At 43.1% G+C, this 20,522-nt stretch overlaps 1 protein-coding gene across 1 annotated transcript; it reads right to left on the bottom strand.

Moving 5' to 3' along the window:
* Positions 1 to 4,502: 4,502 nt before the first annotated feature.
* On the bottom strand, positions 4,503 to 20,188 carry MLYCD (malonyl-CoA decarboxylase). Its single transcript, XM_084215075.1, has 5 exons — positions 19,678 to 20,188; positions 14,434 to 14,546; positions 13,276 to 13,432; positions 12,650 to 12,799; positions 4,503 to 5,812 (listed from the first exon to the last, which is right to left on the bottom strand). The coding sequence occupies exons 1-5, from the start codon at positions 20,158 to 20,160 to the stop codon at positions 5,279 to 5,281; spliced, it is 1,437 nt and encodes a 478-aa protein (XP_084071201.1). The 5' UTR covers positions 20,161 to 20,188; the 3' UTR covers positions 4,503 to 5,278.
* Positions 20,189 to 20,522: the final 334 nt, after the last annotated feature.

Here is a 20,522-nt window from a genome sequence, read left to right as displayed (position 1 = left end):
AAGGGGCATAAAGGGGTGGGAGCCAAACCAGAGAAAAGCAGCAAGGAGTGTGGTGGGGCAAGATCAGCAACAGGAGGTGAAAATCCCAGCTCTGAGGAAGAATTTTACTGTGTTATAAAATGGAAGATTTTATTTCAAATTTAGATTTTAAAGATTGGGATAAGAAAGGCTGGGGAGCAGCCCTGCAGGAGGGGATCTGGGGGTGCAGGAGCATCAGAGAGTCAGGAGAGCAAATCCAACCTGGGGTGCCTCAAACAGAATAACCAGCAATATTTATTGCTCAGAGCAGCTGTGGCTGCCCCTGGATCCCTGGAAGTGTCCCAGGCCAGGGCTTGGAGCACCCTGGGACAGTGGAAGGGGTCCCTGCCCATGGCAGGGGTGGAGCTGGTGATTTTTACCCTACAAACCCCAGCACTCTCCCCTTGCAGGGTGGCTGGGCCATAAATCCACAGAGAGCTGCACATTTGGAGTGTGACATCAAAGATCTCCGGTGCAAAATGTGTTTCAAGCACAATCTGAAGTTTGAGCAGGACTCAAAAGATGATTATTCAAAAATCCAATTAAAAGTTTATCCTTTGCCTAAAGGCATCCTCTTAACTCCAACATAACTCGTTAGGAGAACTTTAGTTGCAGTAAAAATATGAAATTTCAAGGCCATCTCATCAGGAGAATATTCTCTGAAATAAAACCACAACAACATTTATTTTAAAAATTTAAGTAAGCACAATTTAAATATTTAAACTGCATTTTAAATACCATTCTGGCACATGAAGTCTATCCAAGTATATTCTGAAATACAGACTGTAATAATGTAATGATTTTTTTCCCTAGTTAAAGTTCTGGCATAATTTCCTTTTCTTTTGTAATTAGGCAGAAACAACATGTGTCATTTTAATTCTCAATTTTTCTCTTTCTTCACCACTCCCCTGAACAGTCCCAAATTCTGACTCTGGCTAAGATTCAGTAAATAATTCCAATCCAATCCCCAGTGGCTGGGTTAATGAATTGTCTCGTTTAAAAGTCACATTTAGCAGAGAGTTTTGCAAATCTGCTTCAGTGACTGAGTTACTTTAATTTTCCTGCATACTTTTCATTCTTTAAAAAAGAAAAAAGGCCTATTAGCTTTAACAAGTTAGTATCTTTTTTCCTTGGTATTTCTTAAAAATGGAAACAGAATATCTTTTATTTCCTCCCCATCTGACCAGGTACTATTTAACTGATCTCTTTCAGCTACAGCTGCTGCCTTCCAGAGATTATCTTTGTTAATTCTGCCCACAATTAAGAGATGATAAAGAGGAAGAGATGGATATTGATTACTATTACACATAATATAAAAATGCCATACATCTTCTGGTTTTCAATACTGAGCTGTTGCAGTGAGCTAATGCATCCTGCAGGCAATTATGGCATCTCCAGGAAGAAACCACAGAAATCTGCCTTTGCTCATGATCATTACAGCCTTAGCAGCAGATTTTATTTGTTTGCTTTTTTGGTTTAAGAACTTATCCAGCATGTCAGGTTACATCTTGCTGTGCTGCAGCATTCTCCAGCCCTGTTACAGATTTATGAGTATATATTCATTTATTAGACATAAGAGGCAAAAAGTGATTTTGGTTTGCTTTGGTTTTTTTTCTAAACAGTTTTGGGTATCCAATAAAACCCAAAACTTAAGATTGACTACAAAAGACCTTGAATATAACCCAATTGTGCTGTGTTAATTCCCTGGCTATGAGCATTTAGTTTGGAAGGGACACACCAAGGCAATCCAACTTTCCCCATAACCTGTGGTTGATGCCTTGATGGAAGAGTTATGTGGAAAAAATGTGGAAAAGTGCAAATCACCGGCCAGAAGGTTGGATAAGTGCAGGAACACACCTGGACAGGCTCATGACATCCCTTTAGGTGCATTTATCCTTTTTTCAGTTCGCTGTACTCCACAGTGAACATTTATACAACACCCCAGTGCTTGACACCCTCGCTTGAGAAAGATTTGGGTTCAAATTTCTTGAAAAATTCAAATGCTTTTGAAGCACTAAAAATGCCAGACAATAAATGTGATGGCTCATTCCTTATTTCCTGAAGAAAACAATTCTAAAAATGTTTTAACTGCTCCTGGCATGCTGAGCATAACCCTGATCCCTCCTTCCTGGAGGAGTTTCCTCACCAAGAGGCTGAAGAATCACACTGCCCTTACCTTACTCTGTCTTTACAACCTTTGTACCCCTTTCCCCAAGGAGGAATTCCCACAGGGGACACATTTGGTAACTTGTGACAGTCAATAAGTAAAATAAACAGCAGAGATACTCATGGGAAGTGTCTGCTTCAAGCACTTCCTTCTTTTAGCGGTTCTGGGATGGCCCAGCACCTGTAAATGAACTGAAAACTGAGCATCCCCCAGCCAAGCACTGTCTGGGCTCTCAGTGCTCACACAGGGCACAGCTCAGAGCACAGCTCCCACTCAGCCCCACACAGCTGGCACTAAGGGAGGGCCTGGGACACAAAAAACACACTCCTGGGACACAAAAAACGGCCTGAGTTGATCCTAAACAAGCCCAAGTGACAAGCAACATAATTTCTATTGATTTGCTCTCAAAGGCAGGATGCAGCTGTGAAACTGAGATGCTTTTCTAAGCAGCCCCTTCCAGCACAGCAGCTCCCACTGCTCGCTGAGGAGGGAGGCACCAAAAGCAGCCTCCCCTTTTTGCTCCCCACAGCCTTCTGTGCTCCTCAGAAAGGGCACTGCAGTGGCACTCAGTGACAGGGACAGAAAGGAACTGGGTGTCTCTCTTCTTTCAGTCTTGTGAAGACTCCCTGGGACAGAGCACACTCCTCTCCAGGGACGGTTATTGTCCTGGTAAGTAGCACAGATGGTGAATATTTAATTTTTTTCTCCTCAGCATCTTTCATGCTAAAATCTCTCCTCAGTAGCAAGCTGGAAAATCCAACAGAAAGACAAAAATCAATGGCCAGTGAAAGAAAACTAATAGCACTAAACAGCTGATGGCTTTTATGGGCAGCCTGTCCCACCTCCATCTCCAAGTGGTCCTCCTGCACTGCTGTCGGTGCTGGGATGTGACACAGAGCTCCCTGCAGGAGCTCTGGCCTCACATTGCTAACCCATCAATGGAACAGATGATGTGACCTCAGAAAGCACAACACAACCAACAAGCACAACCACCACAACTGCTGAAAAGGAAACAACTCTGCAGGTGCTGAGGTTCTGATGGAGACCAGATGTCACCTAACAAATGTACCCATCCACACGAGCTCCAGGAAGAAGCTGCTGCAGCTTTGCAATCTCCTGCTCCACCCCACATCACAGCCAGCAGATTGAAGTGGCTGCTGATGCGGGGCTGAGTTAATTCAACACCCAGAGAAAGGTGGCAGCTGCACGAGGGGACAGGGACAGAGCTGATGGGGACATGCCCTGATTGTGAGCACATGGGTCTGCAGCTGAGGAGCCAGTCCTGCAATGTGATGCCAGCCTGGTCAGCGAGAGAGAAACAGCAATTATAACTCACAGTAGCTTGTGAGAATTTTAGGGAGTTGTAGGAATGGGATAACTTGTTAGTATAAACAATCCACTTTGCTTTCCTGTTCTTCTCAAAGACAGTGTATGAAAAAGATGTTTTTTATTAACTAGCCAGTTGAGTAGAATATGTTGTATAAGTCTATATAAACCAAAGAATCCTTTGCAATAAAAGCTCTTTTCCTCCTCTTGCAATTGAGTCTCTCATCTTTTCTTAGCTCGAGGGTGACACTGCAACCACAGGCTGCAGGTGGGAATTTGTTTGCCATGCCCAAATGCCAGCATCCATCCTGATTTGAGGTTGGTAGGAATAGAGAGAAGCCCTCTTCCCCTGAGCCGTGTGAGATGTAGGCAGGCAGGTCTGGGAAATAACTGCAGTGTTAAGGAAGCATTAGCAGCTTTGCTTTTCCTCCCTCATATGCTGCTATCATTTCATGTCACTGAACCAATTCTCATACAATTGTCTGAGGCTCCAAGTGGAAAAAACTCATTATCCTTCGAGTCCAGCTGTTAAGAAGATGGGATTATGTTGTATTTCCATCTGCAATACAGCAGAAGCATTAGCTCTTTTTGAACTATGGCCAGGAGGATGCAGATTTAATTGCCCTCATAGCTCCTCCTGCTTCAAAATAAAACCATCTTTCAAACCCATTGCATTTTCAGAACTCTTCCACTTGAAGTAAGTGACCTGGTTCCCTCAAAGCTGAAGAGTTTAACAAGGAGAGGATTCTCTTGCTCTATTCCTGCCAGCCAAGAATGGCTTGTATGTCATATACAAGCAGCTAAATTTCACCTTGAAACCTGAATTCTAAGGCATTTGAGAAAGATCAGAAAGCCCAAGAGAATGGAGCCAAGCCCTGCTCACTGTTAAAATCAGGAGTGTCCTGTGTGCTCACTGGGTGGTGAAACTGCTGCCAAGGAGGGTCACTAAGTGAAGAAGGGAGATGCTGAAATCCACAAACTATGATTTATTGAGAAAATTTGTTTTATTGGTTTATAAATCACACCTATCTCATTATTAAAAAAGCTCTTTATCAACTTAAAACATTACCAGAGCCAACATATCATATACATATTTAGAAACTCCTCACCTGATTCCCCAGTAACAGTCTGCCTTGTTCTCCTCTCCTATCTGAACACTTCCTTATTGCTCATTAAATTTTAGCAGCCAAAACATGCAAATCTAACATAACATACCTGCTGTACTGAGATCCTGATTTTTCAACATTAATGCAAGACTTTTCCACATTCCAGCAAAGCAAAGATTCAGTGAGTTTTAGATTTAAACAGGAAATACCAGGACGTTTTACATGAGATTTTTCTGAGGGTGCAAAAGACAGATATTGTAGAAATAAAAGTGTAGATTGCTGTTTTGATAATATATTTGACCCCAAATTTACCTTTATTCCAGGTACTTTGGTTCTGACCAATCTATAGCAGCATTTTGACAGAAAAGTGCAGCTCCTTTCAAACACAGCTGATACAATAAATTACCAACAGAATAATGTTGGCTCAGGTATTTTTTTGAGTTACTGCTGGGTTGTACCCAATGAAGAGGATTTTACTCTCCATTAACACACAACTCTGCCCACACCACAGGTGATTCAACACCTTGTGAGCAAGACCTGCTCACCCAGGTAACCCTGAGCACATCTCTCCTCCCAGGTACATTCTGACTGAAGTAAGACACTGCAGGTGAGCACAGCTCTTTACAGTCAGCAACACCACTGTGATGTTGATGATGTCCCCCTACAGCTTGCTGTTCTGCTGGAACTGGGCCACCAAGGCCAGCACCTGCTCAGAGGCCCTGACCTGCTTGGAGGCCAGGTAGAGGGCACTGTTGGAGGCTGTCTCCTCCAGGAAATACCTGTAGTTGACCATCATGCCGCAGGAGGCCCCGATGCCCCGGGGGCTGGTGTCCCCCATCCAGTTGATCCTCCAGAGCACCGAGCCGTTCTGCAGGTGGAAATTGGCCACGGGGTTGAGGGCATAGCCCCTGTGCTTCTCCCCATACAGGTACCAGGCACACAGCCTCATCAGGGGGGAGTGCAGCACCTGCATCAGCTTTTCTGACCTCACCCACTCGTTGGTGTTCAGGAGTTTCTTTAGTGTGTTACTGCTGGGGTCTCCTGTGAGCTCAGAGATTTCCTGCCATTCAGATTCTGTAAAAAGTTCATTCCTTCCCTGGTCTTTAGTCTGGGAGGAGAGGAGACCAACGAGCCATTTTGTGAATCCTGGGATAGGTGAAAGGGTGGAAAAAGCTTCTATCTGAGGAAGTTCTTTCTGCAGACAAAAGGAGAGGAAAAAATAAATCATGAGTTTGGTCGTGATTGACACAGAGAAGTTTGAGTCAAAGGGCAGCTGATGGACTTGGCTTTTGGGCAAGTGAAAACCAGGAAATCTGAGAAGGAACTGATACACATGGACACAAAAAAATGGTAAAAAATCTCCCTTGCAGTAACAGGTTAGTGATGAGAGCACTCCGAAAATTTTAACACTGACTGAATCCATTCCTCACACACCATCTCTATAAAAGCACTTTTGCAGTACTTAACACCACTGGGTTCTGCTGTTATTCTTTTACAGGCAGAAATAAACATAAAATCACAGGTCATAAAGAAGTGATTCTGGAGAGAGTATTTTTTTTAAATAGACATGAAAGTTTGGAACACCATTTAAATACTATTTATTTTTCATAAATAACTTTTTTTATATCAAGGGCAGTTTATTATTTTAGTTTATTGTAAAATCAAGACGTGTTATATTTAGATTTTTATGGAAAGATTTCCTGAAGTTTTGAATGAAGTTTTTTATAAAGGCTAGCTACCTTTAATGACATTCCCTAAATATACAAAGTGGGTGAATATCTTTTTGTACTGCAAATATAACACTTGTTTAAGCCACATAAAATTTCTTCTCTACTCCTGCTAATTTCTGATTAAACCTTACTAACTATGAAATCATGTAAAACAAAACATACATAAGGAAAACTGTGTTAGCTTTGGGGCTCACCAGTGAGAATAAAGTCACTGTCACTTGGAATGAACACAAAATGCATGAGACAACCCTCCTGGAGGAGTGGGGAGCCAAGGAACAGAGGGAAGACAGAGCTGAGCTGAAACCACCCCAGCATTGGTTTAATTACTGTTCCAACAAAGAAATGGTGAGAACCAAGACATTCATCAACATTACAGAAGCATCTTAATGTCAGCAGAAAATTGTCTTTAAATGACTACAAATGGCGCTTTTTCTACCTCGAGGATTACCGAGGTACCCATTAAAAAGCCATCAGGGCTCAGCTGGTGCTGCCAGGTTGTGAGAGCTGCAGCTCCTCGCTGCTGCTGAGCTCCACAGCTGCCACCTGCAGCCTGTCCGGGAGGCTGCAGGGTCAGGGATGCTGCCGCCATCTCTGCATTCTCAAAACCTTTTCCCTCCCCACAGCAGCTTCCCAAATCTGGCGCTGCTGTCCCGTGCCTTCCAGCACTGTGACACACAGCCAGCCCTGCAGCTTGGGGACACAGCTGGGTCACCTGCCCTGAGCCGAGGCTCTTGGTTAATTAGACATGTCAGCCTCAGAATTCTTTTGGGACCAGGCAGGGACATGAAAAGCAGAACAAGTTACATCTCATCAAAGGAACACCTCATTTCATCTCCTTAGAGAACCAGATAAAAAAAACCCCAAGCAAATTATTTCCTAAAGCACTCATTTCTGTATCTTATAGAACAAAACAGCATTTTTGTCATCAGAGCTCCCAGGAGTTCCTGACTGGGTCATGCTCACGACTGCTACAACTGCCACACTCAGATAGTGAAATTCCAGTAAAGATGAAGAACCTTTTTTCAGGTTTCCACTAAAAGACATACTTTATCTTTAAGAGTAATTCCAAAGCTGATGTCCTTAACACCATCTGTGAAATCCAACCATCAGGTTTCCTTGCATGTGCATTTCATAAAATTAAGAAGCTACTTTACAGCCATGTCTCACACTTCTGTTTTGCTCCTGAACAGAGCTGACAGGGGTCTCACTCAGGAGCTCAGCACCCTGCTGCTTCCGTGGGGTACCAGTTCCAATCTCCCAGCCTGCAGAGCCCGAGGGCACCTGTGCACCACCCACCATGACAAAAGGGACCAGGAATTATTTCCTCCCCTCTCCCTGCGCTAGTAACAACCTCTGCAAAGTTCCTAACTTAACAACTGACAGGAATTCCTGGGGACATTGCCTGCTCCTTGTTCATCACCCCTTCCAGGAGTGACCTGCTCACCCAGACAGCCCCAAACACTTCACAGGTTAGCAGCTCTTATTCTATTAAAAACACCAAATAGGAAATTTTTTATTTCTCAGGACAGATAACACATGGGGAAGGGACCCCATTTTGAAGTGACAGTACCAACTACTACATATCTGATAAAAGCTTGATTCAGAAGCTTATCTAAGGCATCCATTTCTCATGGAAAAATAAATAAATGTACTGGAGTGGGCACATTTATGTTTTGCTAAATTGATGTGCTGGTTTCTAAGGCTCTTGGTGGAGATCCATTAATGTTTACTTTCCTGTCAGAAATCCACACACCATTAAGAAACAGCTGCTAGTTTTGGTTCGGGGTAGATTTCTGTGTTTGATTGTTGCTTTTGTTGTTGTTTTCTTTTTCCTTTCCTTGCAGAAGAGCACAGATTTCCCCCATTATCCCTATCTCATCTGAAACTGTCTCGCACTCTGAAAGCTGCAGTCCAAGGTCACATTTTTCATCAATGAAATCAAAGCCTGTTTTGGAAATTATGATCTCCCCAGGTCACCTAGATCAAATTAAGGTAGCAATTATCAACAGCCCAAGCAGAAAGCTAAAATCTGCCACCAATTGTTGAGCATTCTATTGAGTCACACAGCAGCTATCAGTTTTCTCCCTCAAATGCCATAGGCTATAAAATCCTAAGCAGTTTTCTCAAAGGCTTCAGCATAGTTATCTGTGTCTGTCATCTGCTGACTGAATTGCCATGATGTACCTTCTGCAGAGCCACAGACTGCTCAGAGTGCCTATAAACACATTGGGAATTAAATGTTCTGCCTAATGAGAAATCCATCCACCTCCTCGTTCACCAGCACCTATCAGCTTGCTAGAAATGATCTGCCTGCACTCAATTTGGGGTTTGTTTGCTTTTTTGTCTGAAATTGTTTCAAAATCCAATTCATTTCTGGGAACAACACAAGCTTCAATTTCAGAAATACAAGAGATCATTTTTGTTGCCTGCTCCCTGCTTTATATACATTAATATAAACAAGAGAATGCACAGAATGCCTACACAGCCTGTTCCCAGATTTGTACAGGGACAACTGGGATCAAAGTGGTATCAGGGGCCTAATGAATTCATCCCAAAATAATCCCAATGGGATATGCTCAGAAACAACAGAAGCCTGTACACAAACCCTCCTATATTATCTGTGTGGAAAACTTTTGTCAAGAAACTGCCAAAAACCAAATAATCTGCTCCTGAGAACAGCACAGCTTCTCCCAGGATGCTCCTTGTAGGTGACACCAGGTCTGGTTCTGATCTCCAGAGTGTCCCCCTACCCCTTTACCCAATTATACAGAATAATTCTAGGGCAAATGCCAAATCTTCATGTCCAGGTAAAGGTGAAGGATTCCAACTGCAAACTGTGCACATAGAGGAAACTGAGGACCCCATTTTGTGCCTCAACTTCATCCATCCTCCATCTGCTTAAATTAGTGAGAGCCAAAAGCAGCAGCCATCCATTTGTACACAGTGCCTCAAAATAACACTGCTCAGCACTGGGGTGTGAAATCCCCACCAGTTTTCCCAAGAATCCTAAGAAAAACCCATTTGCAAGGAATGCTTTCAGGAGGGAATCAGTGCTTGGCATCCTTTGAAGGTGAGAAGTGCCGCCCCACACATGCTCATGTTTAGCAGTGACCAGTTCAGGCAAATTAGCAAGAATATTTCTAAAAAAATTGAATTCTATTTTAATTGTGTATTAATGAGATATTAAGGAGTGTGGTATTAACTGGATTTACAGCCATCAGTTTCTGGTTTAGATCAAGGTTTCAGTACAGTTTTTTGAAATCCTGTCAGATGAAGGCTTTGATGCAGAGGGTTCTCAGCACACTCCTAACTTTGTGCATATCTTTTCCTGACCTAATGATACACATTCATGACAGGCCCAATTTGGAGTTTTCCTCATGAAGAATGACAGCTGGGATTTCAGTCTGGAGCTTACAGTGGCACTTACAAGTAGAAGTGTCAGAGCAGGTTACACTAAGGTAAAAGTCAGGTAAAGGATTTTTACTGGAGGATAAAAGAAGTTTTAAGAGCTTGCAGCACCTTGGGACAAAACAACTCAAACAGAATTCTGCAGATTAAACAGATGTCCACAAAAGTTAGCTCAAATGGGAAGTTATAAAAGTGTCTCAATCATCAATTTAAATAAAATGAAAAACAAAGTCTTCAACCCTTTCAAATGGTCTCCTCTTCCCAATGCATTTTATTACCAGTTAAATTAAAGAGTCTCAACTTCTGTAATCTGGAACACTTGGTGATTTAGCAGCACTTGAAAAAAAGATTTGTTTATTGCAAAGCCATGCAAAGGTGATATAAAACCTCCTCCTCCTATCAGGGACCTCACCCATCTATTTTTACAAAGGCTGCTGGACACTGGCTTAATGAGATGTAATTTTTGACCCAGGACTTTTTTGCTGAGGCTGGATTGTTTCAGCTGCTGTCACCAAGTCCACTCAGCACTCCTGTGCACCATTTGTCCCTCCTGAAGTGACTGCAATTCTGCTCCCAAGAATTATGTCCAACCTGAATAGAGACAACCTTGGCAAGTCCTTTGCTGCACCTGAGCAGAGAGAAAGAGAGCACATGTGTGCAATTAATCCACAGAAAAGGCACTTCCAGAATTTTGGGAGCCAGGCAAAACAGGCTGCCAAGAGTATTTACTCACTGCATGCCCTGCCTTTGGCCTGAACAACACTGACTTTGTAGAAATTCCACAGTGGAAGTATTTTGAAGCTGAAATAGAGAGGGTCTCTCTCCCCTGAGATGGGAGGCACAACATTTACAGCTGAAGCTGAAGGAGGAGGCCTTGTAGAAGAGCATCAAACCATTGTGGGAACAACAGGAAAATGATTTAGGGTCACTTCAAGATGTAAAACAGGCAGTGGGAGATGGTTCTTACACCATTCAAGACAAACTCGAGGACAACTCTTTGGAATGAACATGGAGAAAGCATGGAGGAATGTGAAGAACAGGAGAGAGAAAAATATTAACATCAAACAGTGAAGAAAAAACTATTAGAGAGCCACATTCCCAATGGATAAATATTGCTGGATTATCCTCTCTATCTTCTTTAGCCCTAGAGTGGCTCCCTTCCAAACAGGAATGGTGTAGGGCAATGCAGAGGTTGTTGAACCTTTAATCTGTGCACACAGATTACACACAAACACCTCAGTCCATGTCCAGTTTGTCACACCACAATTTCCTACCAGCACATTTTTCACACCACCTTTAAGCAGTGCAGGAAATTTGGGTAGGGAGGAAGATCTCCACCTTTGGCATTGCATGGAAAGCACTCAAGTTTTCATTATTAAGAAGTTGTTAAAGATTGAGGGATTAATTTTATGATTAAAATGTATTTAAAGGCATCCTAGCAAAGGGTTTCCTTTGACAAACACTGAAGGGGGGCTGGGTTTCAAACACTGAAATGTAAAAACATTGCCATAAGTATAAATACAAAACACTCTCTTCTGTTGGACACACTGAATTTTAAAACCTGCATTAGGTTATCTAAGCATGATGTGTCTGTTTGCCTTTAGAACTCACAGCTTTGCTGGTGTTGCAAGCAATTAGTGATGGACAGATACAATGTCAATAGGGTTATTTTATGAGAGCAACTCAATTATCCAGAAATTATTTTTCAGATGTGAAAGCAGATAACTGCATGAATTTATTCCAATTTCCCCTCAGTCAAGATCAGACAGATGGCATGGCCTAATTATACCTGGACTACTGCACTTTCAACAATTAATCTAAAAACCATTCCAAAAGCAAGATGCAACAAAATTCAGCCAAAATAGCCATTAAAAAAAAATAAAATTTAAAAAACCCCAAAAACTTCAGGGCAACTATGATTCAGCAATTAAATCATCTATCACTTTCTGGCAGTAGAAGTTTGGAGCATCCAATTTTAAGATGTTTTTGTAAGTAGAACTGAAGTTCTAAATCACAGACAGTTTTCCAGACATGGTTACTAATCCAGATGTGAAACAATGAATATAAACACAAGCAGTGATCATTACTTTGAAGTGGTAGATTTGTCAGCAATTTAAGTAGCAAAGACTATTAAATAAAATAATGTGCTCAGTGCAGGAATGTGACTGGCTCTCTCACACCACTCTGTACATTAATTTTTCATTCCTTTCTCCAGTTGCTGGAAGAAGGTTCTCCAAGTACTAAAGCTATTAACAATAATCCCTTAGCCTGCAATATTATCTAAATTAACAGAACTGACTGACAAAGAGTAAAAGATTCTTTAGACTTTTAAGATATTTTCTTTACTATGTTGCAAGACATAGCAGGGCAAAGAAATCTCTCTCCTTTTTGTTTTTCTCAGTAGATGTATTCAGGGCATGCATGCACACTGCATAAATAACCAGTGGCAATTCAATATAACAAACAAAGCAATGAACTAATTAATAAATAGGAAGTGGTTCTGTTCCTGGAGCCGCTGTTAAGATTTTGGAGAAGGAATTGTCAGGTACTTTGAAGAGAGATTATCTTGATCAGGCTCTTACCACTCAACTGAATTGTTTCAGAGCAGAACACAGCTGTGTCAAAGCCACCTCCAGCAGAAATGTTCTCATGTGACTTCAGGAACCACACAAGGAATTCACACTGACCATGTCAGCTGTGGAACAGAATCTACATCTGGCACACATCAAGCAAGAGCAGGAAATGCTCTTCCAGCTCTCCACATCTCCAAAGGCTGCTCAGGGAGGAAGTTCCAAGTGCAGGGGAAGCCCCAGCAGCTCCTGGGCTGAGCAGCGACATGAACTGGGAACTAAACCATGCTGGGCAGAGGCCCTGAGCCCCCCTGGCACACCCACCTGCAGCTCCTTGACAACTCTTTTGATGAGGTGAGTCCCAAGTTCCACCCCCTGCAGGCCCTGCTGAGTCAAACTGATGGAGTAGAAAATTGCTGTTGTGATTTTCTCTGTATCTTCTGTCTCTAGAGGTGGCACTTCTTTCACTATGGCCTGGGAAAATAAGGATTAAAAATAAAAAATCTTAATAATAGTTATTATCAGCATTATGGGGAGGTCTTTCATTTTAACTTTTAAATGCATTAACACTTTTCCCCACTGTTTTATTCATTAACAATAAAAATCTGATTAAAAAGTAGGAACAGCTGCTTATTCATTGGTAAGTAGAGAGAAAAACTGTAACGTGGTTTAAAGTTTTCAGAAGTAATTGCAACCACTTTGAAATTTTAGTCTCATTCTCTCTATATATTTCTTATCTTTTCTTATTCTTCTTGCTCTTGAGCAAACCCTCACAATTTCAATTTACATAATACACAAGACAGACAAAATATCCCTGTAATTTTTACGAGCTAATTCTCTCATCTCTAAAAAGACGAAACAAAAGCAAATGATAGGGAACTGCGGATTTTTAAACAAGTACACTGCAATTTGAGCACTTTGCTGTGCACTGAGTGCCTCAGTGGCTGTACCTGGATGCTGTTGGAGATGTCACTGGTTAGTGCCACGTGCAGGACAATCAGTGGCTCTCCTGGGATGGCACAGTGAGAGAAGAAGTAGCACCTTCTGTAGGCCCCAACTCGCCGCTTCATATCAACCCAGTTTCTGACAGGGTGCACAGCTTCAGAACTCAAGGAGAAAACAGAAAAATAAAATTACTATTATCATTAATTTATTGTCTTCATTATTATTATCATTATCATCATTGTTATTATAATTGCTATTGTTATTATTATTTCATTTTAAATAGAGGACAACTGCCCCACAAGCTCAGTGCTTTTCCCACTGATGTCAGTGACGAGAATTTCCAATCAAAAAACAAGAATTAGGCTGTGAATTACATAAAATTGTCAGCAAGCTGTGCGAAAGTGGATTGTAAAGGAATATTGCACACCCACTCACTGGTGTGTTTGCCAAATTACCTCAAAGAGTAATTAAATATTGCTAATTATTTTTATTTGGAATATTCAGCTTGTACGAGTTCTCTTTGTCTCACCAACACTTCAATAACATACTTTCAGAACATTCTAGAGATTGCTTTTTCTTCAAGATTTTATACAATAAGGTGGCCCACCACACATAATGTAGTAATTTTCAACTTCTTCACAACTTCGACTATTTGACAGAAATTCAGAAATCGATGTTGTAGGTTCAGAAATCAATGTTACAGATTCAAAACTCAGTGTTGTAGGTTCAGAAATCAATGTTTCTGATTTAGAAATCAATGGTACACATTCAGAAATCAGTGTTGTAGAGCACACTGCATAAAAACCAAGGTGCTCTCTTCACATGTAGTTTGCAAGTGATCCTGTGCACCTCACCAGCTCTAGCCAAAACCTCTGCAGCACCTCTGGAGATGTGGGAAGAGTAACTGAGAAAGTTGGAAGGAAAGACAGCACTCTACAGTGCAGTGTGAGAGCTACAGGATCAAATTATGGCACAAATGATCCCTTTACTCTTAACTTCAATCTGTTTTTAAATTGGGCTCTACAGCACATTAATGCAAATATTTCATCATTATACTTTGCTTTCAGCTCAGAAAAGCAGAGTCTTGAAAACAGGGAATCTCTGCAGTCCCAAGCATTCCATCACCTCCTCATCAAGGACTCCTCCCAGCCTTTAGCACTTACTCACTAATTTTCTGGAGTACTTCACAAGGTGACTGCCATGTGACCCGCTCCAGGTTGAGGAACCCTGTGCAGAACCACTCTGAGAGCATGTTCTTGAGAACTCCATTCATTTCCTGCACCAGAACATAGAAGGAATGAGCTGAGAGCATATTCTTGAGAACTCCATTCGTTTCCTGCACCAGAACAAAGAAGGAATGAGCTGCTGAATAGGAAAGGTAGAACATGGAAATGTGAGTGAAGATAACCTTGATTGACTCCAACTACAACACTGGGAGCTTAAAGGAAACTTTATGGATCTGCTTTAGAAGATTAACCACAAAATAGTCCAGGACTGAACCAGGGAAATCCTTGAAGGGATTGTCTGTAGTGCAAGCAGGGACAGGGAAGATCAGGAAAAACACTGTGGACAAAAAGCAGACAATGGGTAGAAGGTTTTGAGCACATTTGACCACAGGCTGCATTCTCACAGTAGCTCAGATTTCAATACCATGGAAATATCTTTCAGACAGATGCAGACAGAATTTTTCTTCTCCAAAAACATGAAAATATTTGAGCAAGAAAAATAAAACCCAGCAGCATAAGACAATAGAACTGGAGAATCAAACCAGCTCTGGAACAGTATGAGATGAAACCCAACTGCAATGTCAAAGCCTTTCATTGTAACAGTGATTCACTGTAATAGAGATTTTTATATTCCCTACCAGTTTTCTGCTGCCTGTATTATTAAAGATTTCCTGTCTAAATTTATTTGAATTTAACAAGTATTCTTGAACTCAGCACAGCATGAATATCCCTGAAAGAGATTCCAGAGCTTGTTCTGCTTTCTTCCATTTGCCTGGTACACAAGACACAGTGTGATACCAACTTACCAACAGCCTGATCAGAAACCTGGGCTTACCTGAAACTAACTTAATAGCCATTTACTTCAAAACAAAAACTCCTCATCTTCCATTCAAACTTTTAATAAATAGATACTGCTGCACATAGAAGAGAAAAATTAAGCTCTAATGTATTGAGCTTGCTACATTAAACAAAAACAACTGAAAAAAAAAATCTAATCAGAAAACCTAAAATATTTACCTAAGTTCAGATGTAGTCTCAGGACTATCCTAAAAAGCAGAAACGTTTCTTTTTATAACCTAATCAAGATGAAAGTTGCAGAGGAACTTGTCAAAAGACAAACATCAAAGCAGGTTTGTGCTGGCCAAAGAAATTGCTACAAGTATTCCAAGACTGAATAAAAGGACAGGTTTATTCCTTAACACACTAGAAAACTAATTTCAAACCCAGAAGAAACAGCCATTCGTCTGCATAGAACAATTCTGTCCTCCATGATAATTCTTTTCAATACCTTTTTTCTAAACAAATATATCCTGATTGGTTTGTTTATTCTGACTCTAAGGCACCTCTCTTGTGAATCCTTCTTTCTGCACAGCTCTGAAGTTTTCAGATAATAACCATAAGTCACTTTGGTCAAATATCCCACGGTGTAGTGGAAGTCTCCAGGCACTCCAGGATTGTTTGGTTTGTTTTCCTTTGTAGGGGCACACTGTAAACCAGAAAAATGAGCTGGAGTTGTGAGATCTGGGGGCAAAGGCACAGATTCTTCAGGCCCTCCTGCCATCCATGTGCTTTTTGAACAGCAGTTCAGCTGCAGTGCAGCAGGCAGAGCAGGATGGCAGCACTCCTGCTGGCAGCACTCCCACACTCTGCTCTGCATCTCCTGCAGTCACAAGGCTCAGGAGGAGCTCAGGACAGTCATCCTGCAGGGAAAATGGGACAGTGGGAAGCACTGGAGTCAGGAGTTCTGCTCCTCTGAAGGCTTAGCAAGGTATACCAATGGCTGTTTCCATTACAGAGCTGTGCAGCTCCAGGGTGCAGCTGGACAAAAGCAATGCAGCTGTAAGCAAAGAAGAAGGTGGAGCACATGTGTTTCAGTAATGATTTGGGGGAAAAGAAATGCTGTTTATGGGGAATTACAAATCAAACAACCTGTCAGTTGAGAATAATGAATTGTTATACAACAACAGGGCACTGTGCAGGAATTGGAATGGCTCCAGGTGGAAAGGACCTGCCACCATCACTGAGTCCAACCCCAGCTGGGCCTGGAGAACAGGACACAGGGAGTGGCTTCAGACTGAAAGAGAGCAGGTTTAGATGGGATGGTAGGAATAGGAATAAACTGCTCTGGCAGAGGCTGCCCAGAGAGGCTGTGGGCTCCCCATCCCTGGAATGTTCCAGGCCAGGTTGGCCAGGGCTTGGAGCACCCTGGGACAGTGGGAGATGGCCCTGCCCAGGGCAGGGGGTGGCACTGAATGGGCTCTGAGGTCCCCAAACCCTCCAGGATTCCATGATTCTGTGCTGACAAAACTTCCAGAAAGACATCAAAGTTTTCACTATCCAAAACTGTGTTTAATTCAGGTCATCTAAACAAGATTCTGACTTGTGTTCAATTTCTCAGTGCACAGGACATTTCCAAAAAGCTTCACTCCAACAAGGCCAGGCTCAAGTTTGGGTCTCTTATTTTGCAGATTTAGTGGCAGGTTCTCTTATTTTGTAAATTTAGTGGTATGTAAATTCTTATTTTCATTTCAGATGCCTTTTTAGTCATAAAAATTACATCTGCAACACTTCATTAAAAAGAAAAGCAAACACATTCATTATTCAGCATCCCAGTGTTAAATTTGAGCAATAAGACACACTCAGATTAGTATTTCAAATTACCAGCTATACTTCAATTTCTGCTAGCCAAGTCTAATAAATTGTGGTTATTTTTTTTTCCTTGTTCCATGTTCTTGCTACGAGACAGCAAATTACAGCCTTTTAATCTTCACATCAAGTACCTATTTCTTGGGCAACAAATGGGAAAACTCTTATGAAAACCTCCAATTAATTATTTTTTATTAAGAAGAAATGCTTCTCTGATGAGGGAACAATTTCACTTCCCTCTCAAACTACTAAATAAAATACCCCTCACAGGAGCTGAGTTTTCCCATGTTTTTGGAAAGTTTGAAGTTTTCAACTTGCTTTATTTAATTTTAGACTTACAGATCTACTCTGATGTTGCCAAGTATTTGAAGGTGTCTGTGCTGGGGGGTTGGTTTGGTTTATTTTGGGTGGGGTTTCAGGGATTTTTCTTTTCTGTTGTTTTTTTTTTAATTATTTTTTTTCCCCACAAATTACCTTCAAAATAAACATAGAGAATATCCCTCATGAGACACTGGAAGAAAATCCCCACCAGCAAAAAAGGATTCAGTAGTGACACCAATTAAAGGGGACTGGTTTCTGCTTTTTTATTGCTAATAGTAATTACTGCAGTGATAATGGCACTGCTGAAAACTCTCCTGGCTCTTGTGGTATATATTATTGGGCATCTTAAAATTAAAATAATTTCTTTTTTCTCCCTCCATTTCTGCTCATTTGGACAATGAGTAAATTGTGCTCAAGCACTTTCAAGTGACTTAATCACTTAAATATGATATTTTACTGCAATCTGTTGAATAAACACAAAATAGAAATCATTCATCACCCAATATCTGAGCAGCCTGAGCTGCTTTTATGCTGATAGTGCTGAGAAAATAGAAAAATATTTCATATTTACAACACAGCAATGGGCAATCCCAGTTTTAATAGGTCTTTCAAATTGCAAAGTACAAACTAAGGACTGATTAAGAAATATTTTAGACAACTTGAGCAAAACCATAATCCCAGGAGGCAACATAATGCATTCTGTAATTCTCCACCAGCATCAAGGAGATCCATTTAATTTTATTCCCACATTTCCTTGTCAGTGCAGACACAAATATACAGAGGTTATAAAACTCTTGTTGCACATTTGTCTTTATGTTAGAATTGAAATCAACTCTGCACTAATGAAATGGCTACACAGGACTTTTGATAGGCAAACACCAAACACTTTTTTATGGACAAACTTTTAACAATGATGGTGCTTTTGTTTTTCCCAGTAGATCAACACAAGACCAAGATTACAAATACACTCCAACCACTGCTTAATTATGGAAGGAGGTTCATAGATAAATCAATTTGACAAAAAATGCTCTCTTTTTCATTATCTTTTGCCAGCAACTTGAACTTTTCACTGACTTTTTCTAAATCTGATGGAAAGATGAAGAATATTTTAAAAGCAATCATTGGATGATTTGCCACCTGAGATCATAATGTTGTGGATTTTTCAGCAGTCGTGTTTCAAGGGCTGAAATAAACAAAGTGAAGTAAGCAAGCAAAAAGTAAGAAACCTCAAGAGGAAAATGCTGGCACAGGAAAAATAAAATGTTGAAGGTGAGAAGATTCTGAACAGCAAGAGGAAGAACTGCACACACAAACAGATCTGCAGCAAATTTCACTCTGTGGATTGCAAAAGCCCACCAGAAATTCAACTGCTTATAAGGACAGTGGAAAATCAGTGAAAAGAAGGAATAGAGCACCTGAAAAGAACATAATAGAGGACAAAAACTGAAACAGCAACATGAAAAATAATCAAGCCCGGGTCTGGTGTAAATTAACTTTTAAAACAACGTTTTGTGTCAGCACTCCCCAGCGCCACTCTATTGCTTCATAGCAGGGGCCACCTCCTTCCTGAGTGTCAGCATGGCCTGGGGACAGTCACTCATGTCCTTCCAGAGAACCATGAATCATTTCTGTTGGAAAACTCCATCGAGTCCAGCCTTTGACCACCACCACCCTGCCAAGCAGACCATGGCACTAAGCACCATCAGCAGTGGTTTCTTGAACACTCCAAGGATGGGGACTGCATCACCTCTCTGGTCTGTTCCAATGTTTAATCCCTTTATGGGAAGAAATCCTCACTGATGTCCAACCTGCCCCTCCCCTGGCCCAGCCTGAAGCCATTCCCTCTCCTCCTGTCCCTGTTCCCTGGGAGGACAGCCCGGCTCCCCGGCTGTCCCCTCCTAGCAGGAGTTGTACAGAGCCACAAAGTCCCCCTGAGCCTCCTTTGCTCCAGGCTGAGCCCCTTCCCAGCTCCCTCAGCCGCTTTGCATCGGACCTGGCCTCTAGACCCTTCCCCTCCCCTGAACCCACCCCAGCAGTGTCCTCCCCGAACCCACTCCAATGTCCTTCCCAAGGGACCCATAAAGCCCCCAGCAGTGACCTGGCTTCCCGGGACTCTTTCCCAGCCCCAAAGCAGCTCCAGGAGCAGCACCCCGAGCAGGAAGCCCCAAACCACATCCCCCAGATTCCCTCAGAGCCACCCAGGCCAGCCCTCACCTTGACGTGGGGCCCATCCACCGCCTTGCTCGCCAGCCCCTCCATCAGGTCGGCCCTGAGCTCCACGAGGAAGCGCAGCCCGCCCTCGAGGCGGCCCAGCTGCTGGAAGAGCCCTCGGTACTGGGGGTTCAGGTAGTAGCGGAGCCGGTCCTCGGCCTGCAGCAGCGCCCCGGGCTCCCTGCGCTGCTCTCGGGCCTGCAGCACCTTGGCGGCGGCCTCGGCCACCCGCCCGTGCTCCACGCCGAAGTCGCGGGCCAGGCGGGTGAGGAGCTCGGCGCGGGGCGGCCCGGGCTGCAGCGCGCGGTAGAACCGCACGAACTCCGCGCCGCGCAGCTCGGCGGGCGGCGGCGCCTTCTCCTTGGTCTCGTAGGGCGGCAGCGGCGGCACCGAGCGGCGCAGCAGCTCCTCCATGGCCGGGGAAGCGCCCGACGAGAGGCGGCGCGGGCCCCGCGCGGCCCAGAGCAGCGGCCACAGCCGCCTCATCCCGCACACCGCCGCAGGCCGCGGCGCCGCCCCCCGCGCGCGCCGATTGGCTGAGCCCGCAGAGTGACAGCGCGTCCCGCCAATGGGAAGTGAGGAGAGCGTGGCGGGGCTGGGGGTGTGTGAGGGGTGTGTCGGCCGCCATGTTGAGCGTGGCGATCAGAGGTCACGGGCTGTCCCCGCACGGCCCGGGGATCCCCCGGCACCGCCTGCCCTCGGATTCACCGCGCTGCACTTTGGAACCATCGAGTCACGTCGGACACGGGCTGTGCCAGGGGACGGTCGGGTTGGACCTAAGGAGGAATTTCCTCACAGAAAGGGTGGTTAGACATTGAGCCGCCCAGGGAGGCGGTGGAGTCACCTCC

Source organism: Fringilla coelebs (assembly GCF_963513975.1).
Source record: "Fringilla coelebs genome assembly, chromosome: 14".
Classification (NCBI taxonomy): Eukaryota; Metazoa; Chordata; class Aves; order Passeriformes; family Fringillidae; genus Fringilla; species Fringilla coelebs.
Note: the sequence above shows the minus strand (reverse complement) of the source record. Positions and strands in the feature narration are given on the sequence as shown.

What these genes read in the sequence shown, in the direction of transcription:
- MLYCD (XM_084215075.1), bottom strand. Translation starts at nt 20,160, where the DNA reads ATGAGGCGGCTGTGGCCGCTGCTCTGGGCCGCGCGGGGCCCGCGCCGC. An exon ending in TGGATGGGCCCCACGTCAAG is followed by an intron (nt 14,547 to 19,677) that starts GTGAGGGCTGGC and finishes GTTCTGGTGCAG; the next exon opens with GAAATGAATGGAGTTCTCAA. An exon ending in ACATCTCCAACAGCATCCAG is followed by an intron (nt 12,800 to 13,275) that starts GTACAGCCACTG and finishes TTATTTTCCCAG; the next exon opens with GCCATAGTGAAAGAAGTGCC.